The sequence below is a fragment of the Pseudorca crassidens genome, chromosome 8 (assembly GCF_039906515.1).
Source record: "Pseudorca crassidens isolate mPseCra1 chromosome 8, mPseCra1.hap1, whole genome shotgun sequence".
Classification (NCBI taxonomy): Eukaryota; Metazoa; Chordata; class Mammalia; order Artiodactyla; family Delphinidae; genus Pseudorca; species Pseudorca crassidens.
Genome location: NC_090303.1, coordinates 26,423,895 through 26,437,943, shown reverse-complemented (window position 1 = coordinate 26,437,943; position 14,049 = coordinate 26,423,895). Strand labels below are relative to the sequence as shown.

Genomic DNA, 14,049 nt, shown 5'->3' with positions numbered 1-14,049 from the left:
TGGTTATTACCACCTTTCATTTTTTTGGATAAACTTGTCAGAAGGTGTGGCAGCCAACAGGAAATCTGGGAGCCCTGTCTCGTTAGTGATGATTTCATGATAAAAGGAAATGTTGGATGCACATGTGGGAAAGTGCTCTCTGCCTTTGTTTCTTAGACAAACAAATTCTAAGTTAGAAAAACCATTTCTTTTTGACCCTGACAGTGAGTCAGTCTGATGGTTGGTCCTACTGCAGTCATAATTATACTCTGGGGGAATTTTAAATTCTTACTGTACCTTGCTTAAATATGTTTTTAATAGCCTCACAAATGTCTCCTGCATTCATCCCCTTTCCCTCACACACAAGTTGTAATACAGGTGGCCAGATTGATGTTCTTTTCTCCAGTTCTGAGTACGTCTCTCCTTGTTCACAAAACTTTAGTCTCTTTCCATTTTTATCCAAGTTTGGATTCCAAGTCTGAAATTCACATCACACATTTCTAGCCTAACCTGTCTGCCCTGTCGTTTCGCCCACTGCACTGCACTACCCATACAAACCACTGTTCTCTGAACAAGCCCTAACTTCACACCTTTGCATGTTTTCTTCACACATTCTCTTCACAAATCTACAACTCAGAGCCAGATTAAATCTATTTCCATTGTAAGTACTCCTCTGAATCTCTGTACAAATAAATCCACAAATAAGAAGCTAGAACAACATATTACATCTAAATAGAAGGGAAAAAATGGCAGTGTTTTTATTTAATGAATTAGGTATCAAATTTCACTTAGTGATTTCTGTCTCCTTAAGCCTTGATATAACTTGATATAACATATTTTGAAATATAGTAGTTATTTTAACAGAATGTTCTCTTTTTTTAATGAAGAGTTTGATTTTTATGGTGATATAAATGAGTTGAAAAGTGTGTTATATTCCATTTAACTAAGTTAACCATGTTTATGGGAGTCACAAAAATATTGCATGGGCTGTACCATCCATCTGGTGGCCACTGGCTTTATTAGACTTTTATCCCTGGGAGAAAATAAAGCAGACTTGATTTGTTGGTTTTATAAGGAGAGAGACAGCAAACGCTGCATATGGCAGCATCCTTGACTCAGAATGTTGATTGAAGAGCTTATCTGCTATAGGTTGAAGAAATAACTGTTGCCTGAAGAAAAAAATCACTAAATTATGTGTAACCATATTTTTCTATAAAATAAAGTATAGCTATTAATAGCGACCTGAGACTTGCAGGCCAATAAAATGTATATTCGATATGTCAGTTTTAAAACGTCTATTGTGTTCCTCATGGGTTTCCACACTATTTTTTATGGTACATGAGATGTAACCCAAGCTTACAGTGTGACACTGTAGCAGCCACATGATGTAATGTTATCGGTCTTAATTTGAAGTTTCTCTTAGCAATAAATGCTGATAGGGCAATAAAAATGTCCTAATTTCCCTTGAGAGGCATTTGTGGGAGACAGTCTTCAAATGCTCACTAATTCTGCTCTACATTTTATAAATGGCAAGTGAATCATGAAAGGTCATCTTGCTTTCAGACTAATTGCACTGCTTATTTTAATTTTAATCTCTGCCTCCCCTTAAAGGAAGTTACCTTTAAAATGAATGTGGAGATTTTCATTAAATCTACATAACATTTTATTTCTCTGACCTTTTCCCGTAAGGAAAGTTTATGAATTACTTAATGATGGAGAAAGATTTGGGAATTGGAGGTAACAAGCATCCACTTACTTTGCTATCTTGACTGCATAATTAAATTGTAGCAAACAAGCCCTTGCATTTTTCCTCTTCATAGAGTGAATTTTTAGCATATATTCATAAGAAAAACCTGGAATTTTATATTTTGTCCTGTTCTATATTGCTCATAAAAAATGTATAACAGCATTACACTTTGGACATCCATCCTCAAAGCCTGGGAAACATGAGGCTTGAGTGATTTAAAAGAAGATCTTCTGCAAATGCCTAGAAATACTCAGAAGCCTAGAAATGCACACATTTTTCTGTGCATTGCTAAATTTGGGGTTAAATTGTAAAAATGAATGCTGAATAACTCAATTGCTCACATTAATTAAGCGTCGTTTTTTAATAATAGTTGCATTGGAAATCTTAGCGATAACCTCATTTTTGGCATTAGTTCGTTAGTTTCCTTCTGTATTCAAAGGATAGCAGAGACCATTTGCAACTGTGAGTATGGATGTGGAATAATTAGTTATGTTCTGCACATGTGTATCTGCCATCGTGAGAGTAGAAGAATTACACATATGCAGTTGCTACGGGAAAGTGCATCATATTCTGATACCTTTTAACAATTCCAGTATTTTGTGTGTTTTATTCATTGTCAGCTTCAAAATGAGTGCGGTTACCTGCCTGTCATCTTTTCAGTTTGTACAGTCATGTTAAGACAGGGTTGGATGGGTTACCTGCCTGTCATCTTTTCGGTTTGTACAGTCATATTAAGACAGGTTGGATGACAGGATTGTATGACAGTCCTTGCGTCTAAAATGTTCAGAATTTGGCTTAAGATTTGCACTGGAGCTTTCCTCCAGTGTGTACATGTACCGTGGGACTAGAGTAGCCCATGGCTCTTGTAAACTATTAAAGTCAAGATGTTTTTCCTACTGTGCCTAACAGCAATCTGCCAAATGATATGGGATTTCCACAGTTAATGAACTTGAAATAAATACAGTTACACTGTTGGGTAAGAACCAATGGGATGAGCAAGTTCTATAAAGGAACCTGAATTTCCCTTCCAAAAGACATGGGGGAAATGGCCTAGAAGAGAGTTGTACAATATTAGGTATTTAACCCCTCAAAAGAGACTATGCATTGTGTAATTAGTCATGATAATAATACTTCTTTCATTTGTAATTTTTAGTAGTGTACATTTGCTAGCAAGCACTGTAACATTATGTATAATTCGTTAGGGAGGGGATAGCCAATTGGCATGATATAATTACTTTGCTTAAACGTAGCCCTAGTATTCTTCTATTTTTGTCCACAAAGTATTTTAATATAGTTTTCTGAAAATACAGTATCCATGACATTTCTTCTTCAGCTGATTTATGGGCATATTTTGTAGCTTACTTTCCATGTGTCTCTTCTGATTCTCTACAATGTAGAGAACTGGATGGCAAGACCAAATTAAGTACCCTATTTGGTGAAAGCATTTTCCTGTCAAAGTAATATGTCTTTTCCTTCCCATGAGGAAGATCTTTGGATTTTCCATGAACTTGATGTGTCTTTTTTCTTTAAGTTATGTTTCATTTTTGTTTGTTTGTGTTTATGCTTCTCTTGTTTCTATTGCAGTTTGGCCTTGGTATTACCAACCTACAGTTTTTACTATATAAAAGCCAAAATAGAAGAGACAATAACTCAGGCCAGATGTAAGTACTGTGAAAGCGACTTCAGGGTCTGTTTGTTATCTCCTAGTGCCAGAGGTTTAAATACGTCCAGACTTTGGAATACCCAAGGCTTATACATTTTAGTGGGTGTTATTACCAAATCAACAGCAATGATTCTAACCCATTCCAAACATGCAAGGAACAAGAAGTATTCTACATGGATAGAATATGAGCAGGTACTCCAGTCTCACTGGCAGTCCCTACCACCCTCCCCTGCCTTGCTTTGTGCTCATAGAATCATTGCAGTGCTGTGTCCTCTGTTGCTATTGTTTTAAGGGTCTGCTAGCTGGCACAAAATGTTTCACACAGTCTCTACTCATGGCACTCTGCTGGTAGTAGTAAAGTTTTTCTTTTCTTTTTTTTTTTTGCATTTGGCAAGAATGATATTATGCTCCACATCGTCGACTTCGTTGGAATAAATTAAATTTTACTGGTCTTTGGCTTTGGTTTGGCAATTAACTTTCTTCTAATTATCCAAATTAATGTTTTCAGTAACTCAAATGGATCAGTTTGGGGTTTTTTTTAAGCGTCATTTGGAATGTGGAGTAATTATTAACACTAGTGCATATTTCAAGTCATGATTAATCTTTGTTTTGGGTGACTAGCTTCAGTAAAGTAAAATGACCATCATATCCTTTGCATATCACTCAATTATTTCTAACCACCGAAATTTTGTCTGTTACAATAAAGTAAAAAATATATATGTATATACCTTTTACCTCTGACTGTACATGAACTACAGTTTCTTTCCTTTCTCTGTCAGTTCTTTTTTGGTCTCTGCAGTCCTGATTCTCATTGCACATTGTGGTAATTTAGACCTTTATATTTCCGCTTTCACTTGATAGATAGATATGATGGTCTTTTAACAGCCACCAACTTTGCATGAGCTAGTTCTTCACTTGATAAATGAGGGGGTGCCTAGTGGGTCTTTGATGATTGGTAAATGCTTCTGTTTATAGGCTAGCATCATTGGTATTGCACTTGCGTTAGCCACTTTGCAAAACAGACCCTTGAAATAACCACAGTACAGAGAGGGTGCTCTAGTAGTAATTGACAGGACATATTTTCCAGTCTTCAAAAATATGTGTCTTTTCTTGCAGACTACAGCTGTACATAAATAAACCTTTGATCTATGCACAATATTTTTATTCAAGAAAGTCATTGAATAAAATATTGTTTGTGACCCCCCTTTGCTTTTACCCTCTTTTTTTTTTGTTTCCCTGCTTTCTCTTTCTGATGGATTTTCACAGCAAAAACGGGCAGAATGAAGGGCAAGTATTTTCTTGTTGCTCAATTTCTTTTTGTTTAGTACACTTGACATTTCCACTGATATTTCCATTCCTATTGGATACTATCCTCTGTGCTTCTCATTTGCTAGATTTTCCTCCATGATCACTCAGACCTTAGCGGCAAAAAAGGGGGAAAGAATATGCCTGTGTTTATATACGTAACCTATTTCACTTTCTGTTTTTTTCTTAAATACTTGTGTGTTTTTATCCTTGCACTTTCTAATTCATACTAATATGAAGAATGCTATTAATTCACTAAAGGCATTAATGGGTTTATTAAAATCATTTTCTTTATCATGATATTGGTAAAATATTTGACATTTTAAATAAATACCTCTGGTGTAACACTGACAAAAGTCACTTTTTAAAGGCTATCTTGGTTATAGTAGGGTTAGTTAGTAAATGGGAAAATTATAGACCTAACATTGTCTTTGATATAATGTTGTAATCCATGTTATGAAATTAAAATTGATTTTATTACTGTGAAGTATTGGGGATCTTTATATTCATTCATATGTTTCAGTTTAGGATGGAAATAGTCTGTTTTTATTTTTCCGTGTAAGGTTATTTTTCTAATGCCTTCCTATTGACATCAAATCTCAGGATGCATATTCCGGTTTGTCTAAACCTGTAACATTATCTTTGCAGATTCAGAAACATTGAAGCCGGATAATTTTGAAGAATCTGGCTATACATTCATAGCACCAAGGTAGGTTTTGTTTTCTTTTTTTATAGCTCATTGTGGATATGTAGGGCTTCAAGAACAGGTCTGAGCTGGGGTCAAGACTGCTGTGGATTATGCCATGCCAAATTATGGAACCAAAGGAAACAATAACTTTAAAACTGAAAGAGAATGCTGTTCTTTCATTCATTTACTCATTCGGGTACTTAGCTGCTGTGTGCTAAAGAATACGCTGACTTGGGGATACAGCGGTGAATAGGACAGATGGAGGTTTTGCTTTTGTTGGAACCAACAGTATATCCAAGAAAAACGAAGAGTTGTGAATTTGCATTTGTGACTATGTATACACATACAAACTCTCACCTTCTGTCTCTACACACACACACACACACACACACACACACACACACACACACTGAGATAGATATGCATAGATATGTACAGATATATACATATATGTGTATATATACACAAGGATGTGTATGCCTCATAGAATGACAACATCACTGATTTTTTTAACACAAGTTTTTGGGAAATATATTTTAATACAGTGAGATTTTCTCACATAATTTTTAAGATTATCATTCTTTCCTCCTAACCAATTTTACTTCTCTCGCTTATAATCCCCCTTCCGTAGCTCTAATGTACATCTTCATCTCTACCTCTATTTTCTTATAATTATTTGAAACTCCATTCAAGGATCCAAGATTATTCTTTATTTCTATTTCTTTCCTTCGTTTTTGACTCCCACTCTCCATCAGACACATGTAATAAGACAAATCAACAGAATTCCTATTACCCTAGGCTACTGAATAAAATAGATTCAGAAGCTTGTAGTATCCAATTCTCACAATTTTTCCTTCTTAAAGAAATTGCTCTAAGAAGGCTCCTAAAAACTGGTCTCAGTTATTCTTTCTATTTCTGCATAAGACTATCTGAATTTTTGGTTCTTATTGAAAGTAGGGAATATACATAACTTTTTGAGAAATCTCTGTTAACTAAGCATATTTCTGGCTTTGTGAGTGACTCTGCCCTCAAGCAGTGTTCCTGCTTGAACTGCCTTCAGGCTTGGACACTGCTGATCCCACGCTTTGACATTCTGCCTCCTCTTGCTTAATGACATACTTTTCTGGTTTTCTTCCTCCCTCCCTGGCTGCATATTCAGTCTCTTTCATGAGCTTCCCTTCTTGTGCACATCACTCATATGAAGCTGCTGGCCTGGGCTCTCTTATCTTCCTATTTTGAGTCTACAGACATACCACAGACGCCCACTATTCTGTGTCTACAGTTTGGGGTGATGGCTCCCAAATCTACAGGATGTTGGTAACATCTAGAAACAAAATAGGCATACTGTGTGGTTTATTGACCTTACATTATAATATAAGATCTAACAATATATTTCCAGACTTTATGTCTACCCTACATATTTTAATATGAGACTTCATGTTTATGGAGCCTAATAGGAATCTCTCTTCAAGGTGCTCCAAACTCATGATCTCCTGAACATTTGTCCTCTTTGGAAAACTCTTCTTTCTGTGTTGCCTCAGTGACAAAAATACTGTTCTCCCCAAATACCCAGTCTTGAAACCTGATAGATGTCTTTGCTCCCTTTCCTTTATATGGAACTTCTGGTCGATCAACAAGTCTTGCCACATAGAATTTATCTTATGAGTATCAAGTATGTCTGTCAAACTCTGCTGCCTTTGTTCTAGTTCAGGCTAGTGCCTTCCTCACTTAAACTACTAAGGCTGCCTCTTAATTGATCTCCCTGCCTCCAGTATTTCTCCCTTACTTCCAATTTCTGTCTCCTTTCTGTAAGCAGAGGGAGTCTCTAAACTTTCAATAACATTATGTTTCTCGGCTGTTAAATACTAACCAGTGGCTTCGTATTATCCCCATGATAATCGATACTGTATAGGAAGGCTTTCAAATCTTCTGTCACTAGGTCCCAGTTTACCAGTGTGGTCCCCTGTACTCTAAATCAGGGGCTGACAAGCTACAGCCTGCAGTTTTACGTATAAAACTTTATACGTAAAGTTTTATTAGAACACAGCCGCAGGCATTTGTTGATGTATTGCCCGTGGCTGCTTTCACTACAAAGGCAGAGCCGAGGGCTTGTGGCCTAGACCTTTTAGCCCATAGAGCCTGAATCATTTACTCTCTTGCCCTTTAAGAAACAGTCTGTCAACCTCTGCTTTAAAGTCTAGCCACACTAAACTTTTCTTATTTCCTAAAATGCATTGTTTTTTCCTCCTTACTGCTTTTCATCCACTCATTTTCTTTTCTATTTTGGATTGAACACACACACCTCCGGTCCTTCCCAAACTCCAACTTGAAAGCTCCTTGATCTGGGAATTTCTTTCCCATCATCACTGGATTAGACATCCTTGCTGACTGCTTCATAGAATCCTGTATTTCCTGTACTAGAGTACTGGCCACCTTTCATTTTATTTTCCCCAACACAGACATGATGGCATCTGTCTGACTTACCATTCAATACTCAATATCAAATCTACTGACTGGCACACAGTGGGGGCCTCATAAATAGTTGACAACTGGAGAATCTATAAATGTATGAAAAGTATTTTAAAAATCATATTATTAATTATACTACCTACAATCTTACTAGCAACTTTTTGATACAAGTAACTTTGGGCCACTGCTAAAGCTAGTTTTAGCTGGAAAGCGGAATATTATTGTAGCACAGGGGTGAGAAGAGGTTGAGATACGGGGTGCCCTGTGTTGAGACTCTCCCTCCGAGCATGGTAAACGTCCAGGAATTCCCAGAGAAGATAAATATCTCTCTCAATCTCAATTCCCAATTCATAGACAGTGGATTTTGTTATAGTTCAGCAACGATTAGCATATGGATCATTTCTGTGGCCTGTCACGTTCAATATCAATATGACTGGCTGGAAGACTAGAATTCACCTGTGTGTTCGGGGAAGGAGCAAATAGCAGAGGAGGGAAGAAATGTCGTAGCTTGTGGGAGAAACAATGAGTGTTCACCCCAGTTAACATGTGTTAAGCCTTTTACATGTATGATTCACATGTATGATTTGATTATATTTACCCCTCAAAAGAGCTCTCTAATAAATTAGTGTTATATATTATCCTATTTCACAGATCCGGAAACAGTTTTAGAGATGTTAAATAATACGGGATTTGAATCTGTTTCCTTGCTACTCTAAGGTATAAATATCTACACTGAATATGCAAATACTTAGGGAATCTCAAAAGAATGTCCAGTACAGCTGAGTAAAATAGTTTTGTAGGGAACATTTCCTGGAAACATGAGCATTGGATGTGTATTCAAAGATTTGTGGAAAGTAAACTGATAGAAAATTGGGATAAAGAAAAAATTGGTGAGAAAAGGGAGACATTTATGTAGCATAGAATATCCAGCATATGTTTTTGTCACTGTTATTAATGGGAAACAGTGAAGCAAACTCTACAGAAAGACTTTCAGGATCTGTTTCCCAGATTTTCATGGTCATAGCTGTGTTACTCAGATTCTCTGCATCTTAGTTCCTTTACTTGTAAAATGGTGCTAACAATAATACCTACCTCATACAGTTTTTATAAGCTTTAAGTGAGATAATATTGCATGCAGAATATTTAGCATACCTCTTGGTATGACATGATCTTAAATAAATATTATTTATTATTATTTTTTTGCGGTACGCGGACCTCTCACTGCTGTGGCCTCTCCCGTTGCGGAGCACAGGCTCCGGACATGCAGGCCATGGCTCAGCGGCCATGGCTCACGGGCCCAGCCACTCTGCGGCATGCGGGATCTTCCCGGACCGGGGCATGAACCCACGTTCCCTGCATCGGCAGGCGGACTCTCAACCACTGCGCCACCAGGGAAGCCCTTATTTATTATTACTGATGGTTATATTAAGAGGTCAGAGCAGGAGGGATAGTTATTTAATAAAAGATGTTATGGGAATTTCCTGGTGGTCCAGTGGTTAGGACTTGGCACACTGCCATGGGCCCGGGTTCAATCCCTGATTGGGGAAATAAGATCCCGCAAGGCATGTGGTGTGGCCAATAATAATAATAAAGGATGTTAAAAAGCAGTTATTTTAAAATAATTTAAAGAAGAAAGCTCGTGAAATTTAAAGGTAGAACCATTTTTGTTAATTCTTAAATAATTAAACTCTTTGATCCTAGTTAGTACTCGGTTTTTGCAATTTCCTTAAATTTTGAAAACTGGAAAGGAAAGCATGGAGAATACAGATGTGTGGAGCATTTTTCCTATCTTTAAGAAAATTACAGTCATAGGGATGAAAGTCTACAACATGGATTAATTTTTCTATCTTTCTTGGATAATCAGAAATGAGAAAGCACTTCAAAGATAAGTTAGAATAAGAAAGAAAAGTATGTGATCACCAGTAATTCAATGCTAATTTGAGATGTATGACCTATGTAAGTTCGTGGAATAGAATGAGAACAAACTGACTTTCTAGAAATAAATAATTTGCCAAATTTCTAATACCAAAGATCTTTTAGTTTGCAGCCATTTAAGTTACAAATCCCATTTCGGTCAGAAACACAAAGTGACCAAAAAAGATTATATAGCTTTGAGGCCCTGAAGGTATTTTCAGCAAATCGAAATTGAATTTGTTCCTTTAAAGCCATCCAGAGGTTTCTCCACCTTGCTACTTTAATCTTTTTTAGGGGAAAAAAAAAATTCCTCAGAAAAGTAATGATCAATATGCATAAGATTGATCTCTTTTAGAAACACAGTGCCTCATAGAAAGTTTATCAGCAAAGTCTATCCCACACGTCCTGAGGGAACTCAGCAGTTGTAACCACAGTTATTGCCTGTCATGCACTTTCCTGGGGTGGTTCCTTTGGGAGAGATCTTAAGAAATGCTGATTATCTCCAGTTGTCAACTCCCAGGCCTATGCTGAACAATCATTAGGCTAACAGGCAACCGATGTTGATGCTGTCTGTCTAGACGTACATTCACATCCCAAATATTTCAGTCAGGCTCTTGCTACTTACTACGTAGTGCACAGGCACCCTGCTCTGCCTGGTGTGTAACTTTCTGTTGTCCCGGCTCATTCTTACTACTGGAGAACTCATTCCCCTGACACAACGTTCAGCGTTGTGTTTTCTCACGTCGCAGTTGTTTAAATTCTTTCACTTCTACTCACGTCCTAATTCAACAACTTTCCTTAATGGTAGTTCAGCACTTTCACTGCTTTTGCCATTAGGATACATCAAAAGTCAATAATATCTTTAGATTCCTTCAAAGTTGGGCACAACCGAGCCAGCAAGGATCAAAACAGAAACAAAACATAACATGACGACGTTGTCTAAACTAACTGCTCACAACACTGACAGCCTTCTATTGGTAGAGGTCAAAGCTGCTTTTGGCCTGAAGCACAGTGTAGGTTATGTTAAAACACTAATTAGGGATCTGAAGACTTGGCTTCCCTTTCCCCTCAGGGCTTGACCACTTGCTAGTTAGGTGCCTTTGGGTAAATCTTTTTATATCTTTGAATCTCAGTTTCCTCACTATTAAAATATTAAATTACCTTCTGATAAAGTTATTTTTAGGATTAAATGATTAAAAGAAAATTTTAGAAATGCCTTCTAGACAATAACATCGAATTTTAAAATTCCATGTTTTATTAATGATTTTATTAATAATTATTTCATTTAGTCCTTCTAAAACATTCTATTTAATCCTTCTAAAACTTTCCCATCAGCTTCTAATTCTGTGCGATCCTAGTTCAATGTATTGGCCTTTTGACTTCCAGGCTAGTGTTATTTCCAAAAAAGCATAGCATTGTGGGAAGAAGTCAACTTTAGCTCTGTCAATAATTTAATGGGTATTATGAAAACTTTTTAAACCTTGTCTTTAAACGAAAATTTTCCATGAACCGAGAAGTCTCGTTTTTGAAGTTCTGACATTCTTTTCCTCTCTGCAGCTTTGTATTTAGATAATGTTTACTTTTTGCATCTGAAAATGTTTACTTTTTGATTGCATTTTTGTCTTGAATATTTGATTAACCAGTCTGTTAGTTGTATTAACCTAGTTGTTATAATTGCAATCTTCTTATAATATTTATGTTGCCTTACATTTATTCTTAATTTCCAAAACACTTAGGACAGCAGTTCTCAAAGTATAGAACCCTGTGGGTTCCAAAGTCTCTTTCAGAGAATCTGCAAGGACAAAGCTGTTTTCCTAACAACGTTAAATGGCATTTGTGTTTTTCATCATATTGACATTTGCAGTGACAGTACAGAAGCAATGGTGAGCTGATACCTTATCAGGAATCAAGACAGTGGTACTAAAGACTACTGGTAGCCACTGTAATCTTCATTGCCAGGCACCCACATTGGGGAAAAAGCCAGTGTCACTTTAAAATATCCTTGACTAAAGCAGTAAGAATTATTAATTTTACTGAGGTTTACCCATGAGTATATGTCTTTTAATACTCTGTGTAAAAAAAAAAAAGGAAGTTTTACTGCATACCGGAGTAACTTGCCTATCTCCAAAAATTGTGTGAATTGAGAGCTAAAATAGGAGATTCTTGCTTTTTTTCCATGAGATATCATTTTACTAGAAAGAATGAATGACAGAGGAACTGTGGTTATTCAGACTTGGGTATTTGGCAGACATTTTCTCAAAAATTAGTTAAGTGAGCCTTTTACTTTGAAGAAAACAACTGGAGTATTTGTTCCCAATGACAAAACCTGAACTTCAAACAAAAATTAGAATTTTAGGAAAGTTACATATTCATTACTGTAAGCATGACAGCTTCCCCATAGTTATATAGACTTATCTGGTGAGATCAGTGATGTTATTAATGAATGTGAATTTTCATTATTGTGTAATAAAATATGTTACCGTTTAGAACATCTGCGTTATTCATATCTTCCAAATAATCAATTTATGATGTGATAAAAATCATGATGGGTAAAAGATTCATTCAAAATGTAAGATGGTGCATTGAATTTTAATATAACAGAGTACAAAATGTTCATTGGTATGGTTTCAGATTCCATATCACAAATTATGAATCAAGAAATTGCAAATAATCAAGATTGTTACTTGATTGTTACAAATTGTTACTAAAGAGAAAAGAACACCCACAATTATCTGAAAAGATTATTAAAATAATTCTCCTTTCCAACTGATGATCTGTGTGAGCACTTACTTTTTTCATGTGCCAAAACAATCTTGCAGTCAGCTGAATACAGAGACATTAGTGTCTTTTCTTAAGTCAGTAATTACAGATATGTGCAAATAACTAAATAAATGCCACTTTATTGTACTCCATTTTTTAAAATAGTAATTTCTCAAAAAAACGTTAACACAATGGGTTTATTGTAGATATTTGATAAATATATATCTTTAAATTTCTCAGTCTTAATTTCTATATGTAAATTGCTAACCTACTGCATAAAATGACAATAGTACAGTAGGAGTAACAGAAGCCAACACTTATTGGGCACCTTCTGTCCAGAGTTCAAATGGTTAATATATTTAATATATAATATATAATCCTGACCACTTGATGTTAAAGTATTATTCCATTATAAGGATGAGAAAATGGAGATAACCAGAATTCAACAGCTTGCGAAGTCATGCAGCTAGTAAAAAGTTTAAAAATTAAGTGTTTTCACTACCTATGCTTACTGTGTACATTTTTGTAAGGTTGTGATTTTAACACCTAATATCCTAAACTATTTTTTTCAGAGATTACTGCAATGATCTTAAAATATCAGATAATAACACCGAATTTCTTTTAAATTTTAATGAGCTTATTGATAGAAAAACTCCGAACAACCCATCATGTAAGTATGCGTTAATTTGCAATAATTGCTTCACTGTGGTTATTATCCAAAGTAGTCAAATCGTGGTTCAATTTAGTTTGTTGGTATGCTGGTTTATTTATTTACTTTTTGAAATTTTAATGGTAATAATTTGACCCTTAATTTTTTTATATATTACAGAAATTTTATTCTGTTATTAAGTAAAATCCAGTGTTCAAATCCAGGTATTCAATACTTGCAAAAGGTTAGATGTAAATAGTATATGCTTACCTTGTTCCTGTCAAATTTGGGAAACTGAATTTGGAATGATCTTTTGAAGGTTCTTTATTGCATTGTTCTTTCCTCTATGCAGAGGAAAACACATTTTATTTTAGTTTATTTATTCTTTACATCTCTATTAGAGTATAATTGCTTTACAATGGTGTGTTAGTTTCTGCTTTATAACAAAGTGAATCACTTATACATATACATATGTTCCAATATCTCTTCCCTCTTGCGTCTCCCTCCCTCCCACCCTCCCTATCCCACCCCTCCAGGCGGTCACAAAGCACCGAGTTCATCTCCCTGTGCTATGCGGCTGCTTCCCACTAGCTATCTACGTTACATTTCGTAGTGTATATATGTCCATGCCTCTCTCGCGCTTTGTCACAGCTTACCCTTCCCCCTCCCCATATTCTCAAGTCCATTCTCTAGTAGGTCTGTGTCTTTATTCCTGTCTTACTCCTAGGTTCTTCATGACATTTTTTTTTCTTAAATTCCATATATATGTGTTAGCATACGGTATTTATCTTTCTATTTCTGACTTACTTCACTCTGTATGACAGACTCTAGGTCTATCCACCTAATTACAAATAGCTCAATTTCGTTTCTTTTTA

The 14,049-nt window shown here is 35.8% G+C and overlaps 1 protein-coding gene across 6 annotated transcripts in view; it reads left to right on the top strand.

Annotated features, from left to right (window-relative positions):
* The window catches only part of CACNA2D1 (calcium voltage-gated channel auxiliary subunit alpha2delta 1), a 512,643-nt gene that overhangs the window by 455,592 nt on the left and 43,002 nt on the right, over positions 1–14,049 (top strand). For all 6 annotated transcript variants that reach the window (XM_067746078.1, XM_067746077.1, XM_067746079.1 and 3 more), the window contains 3 exons: positions 3,311–3,387; positions 5,343–5,403; positions 13,098–13,195. In XM_067746078.1, the coding sequence (XP_067602179.1) occupies positions 3,311–3,387; positions 5,343–5,403; positions 13,098–13,195 (236 nt within the window). The remainder of the gene's footprint in view (positions 1–3,310; positions 3,388–5,342; positions 5,404–13,097; positions 13,196–14,049) is intronic.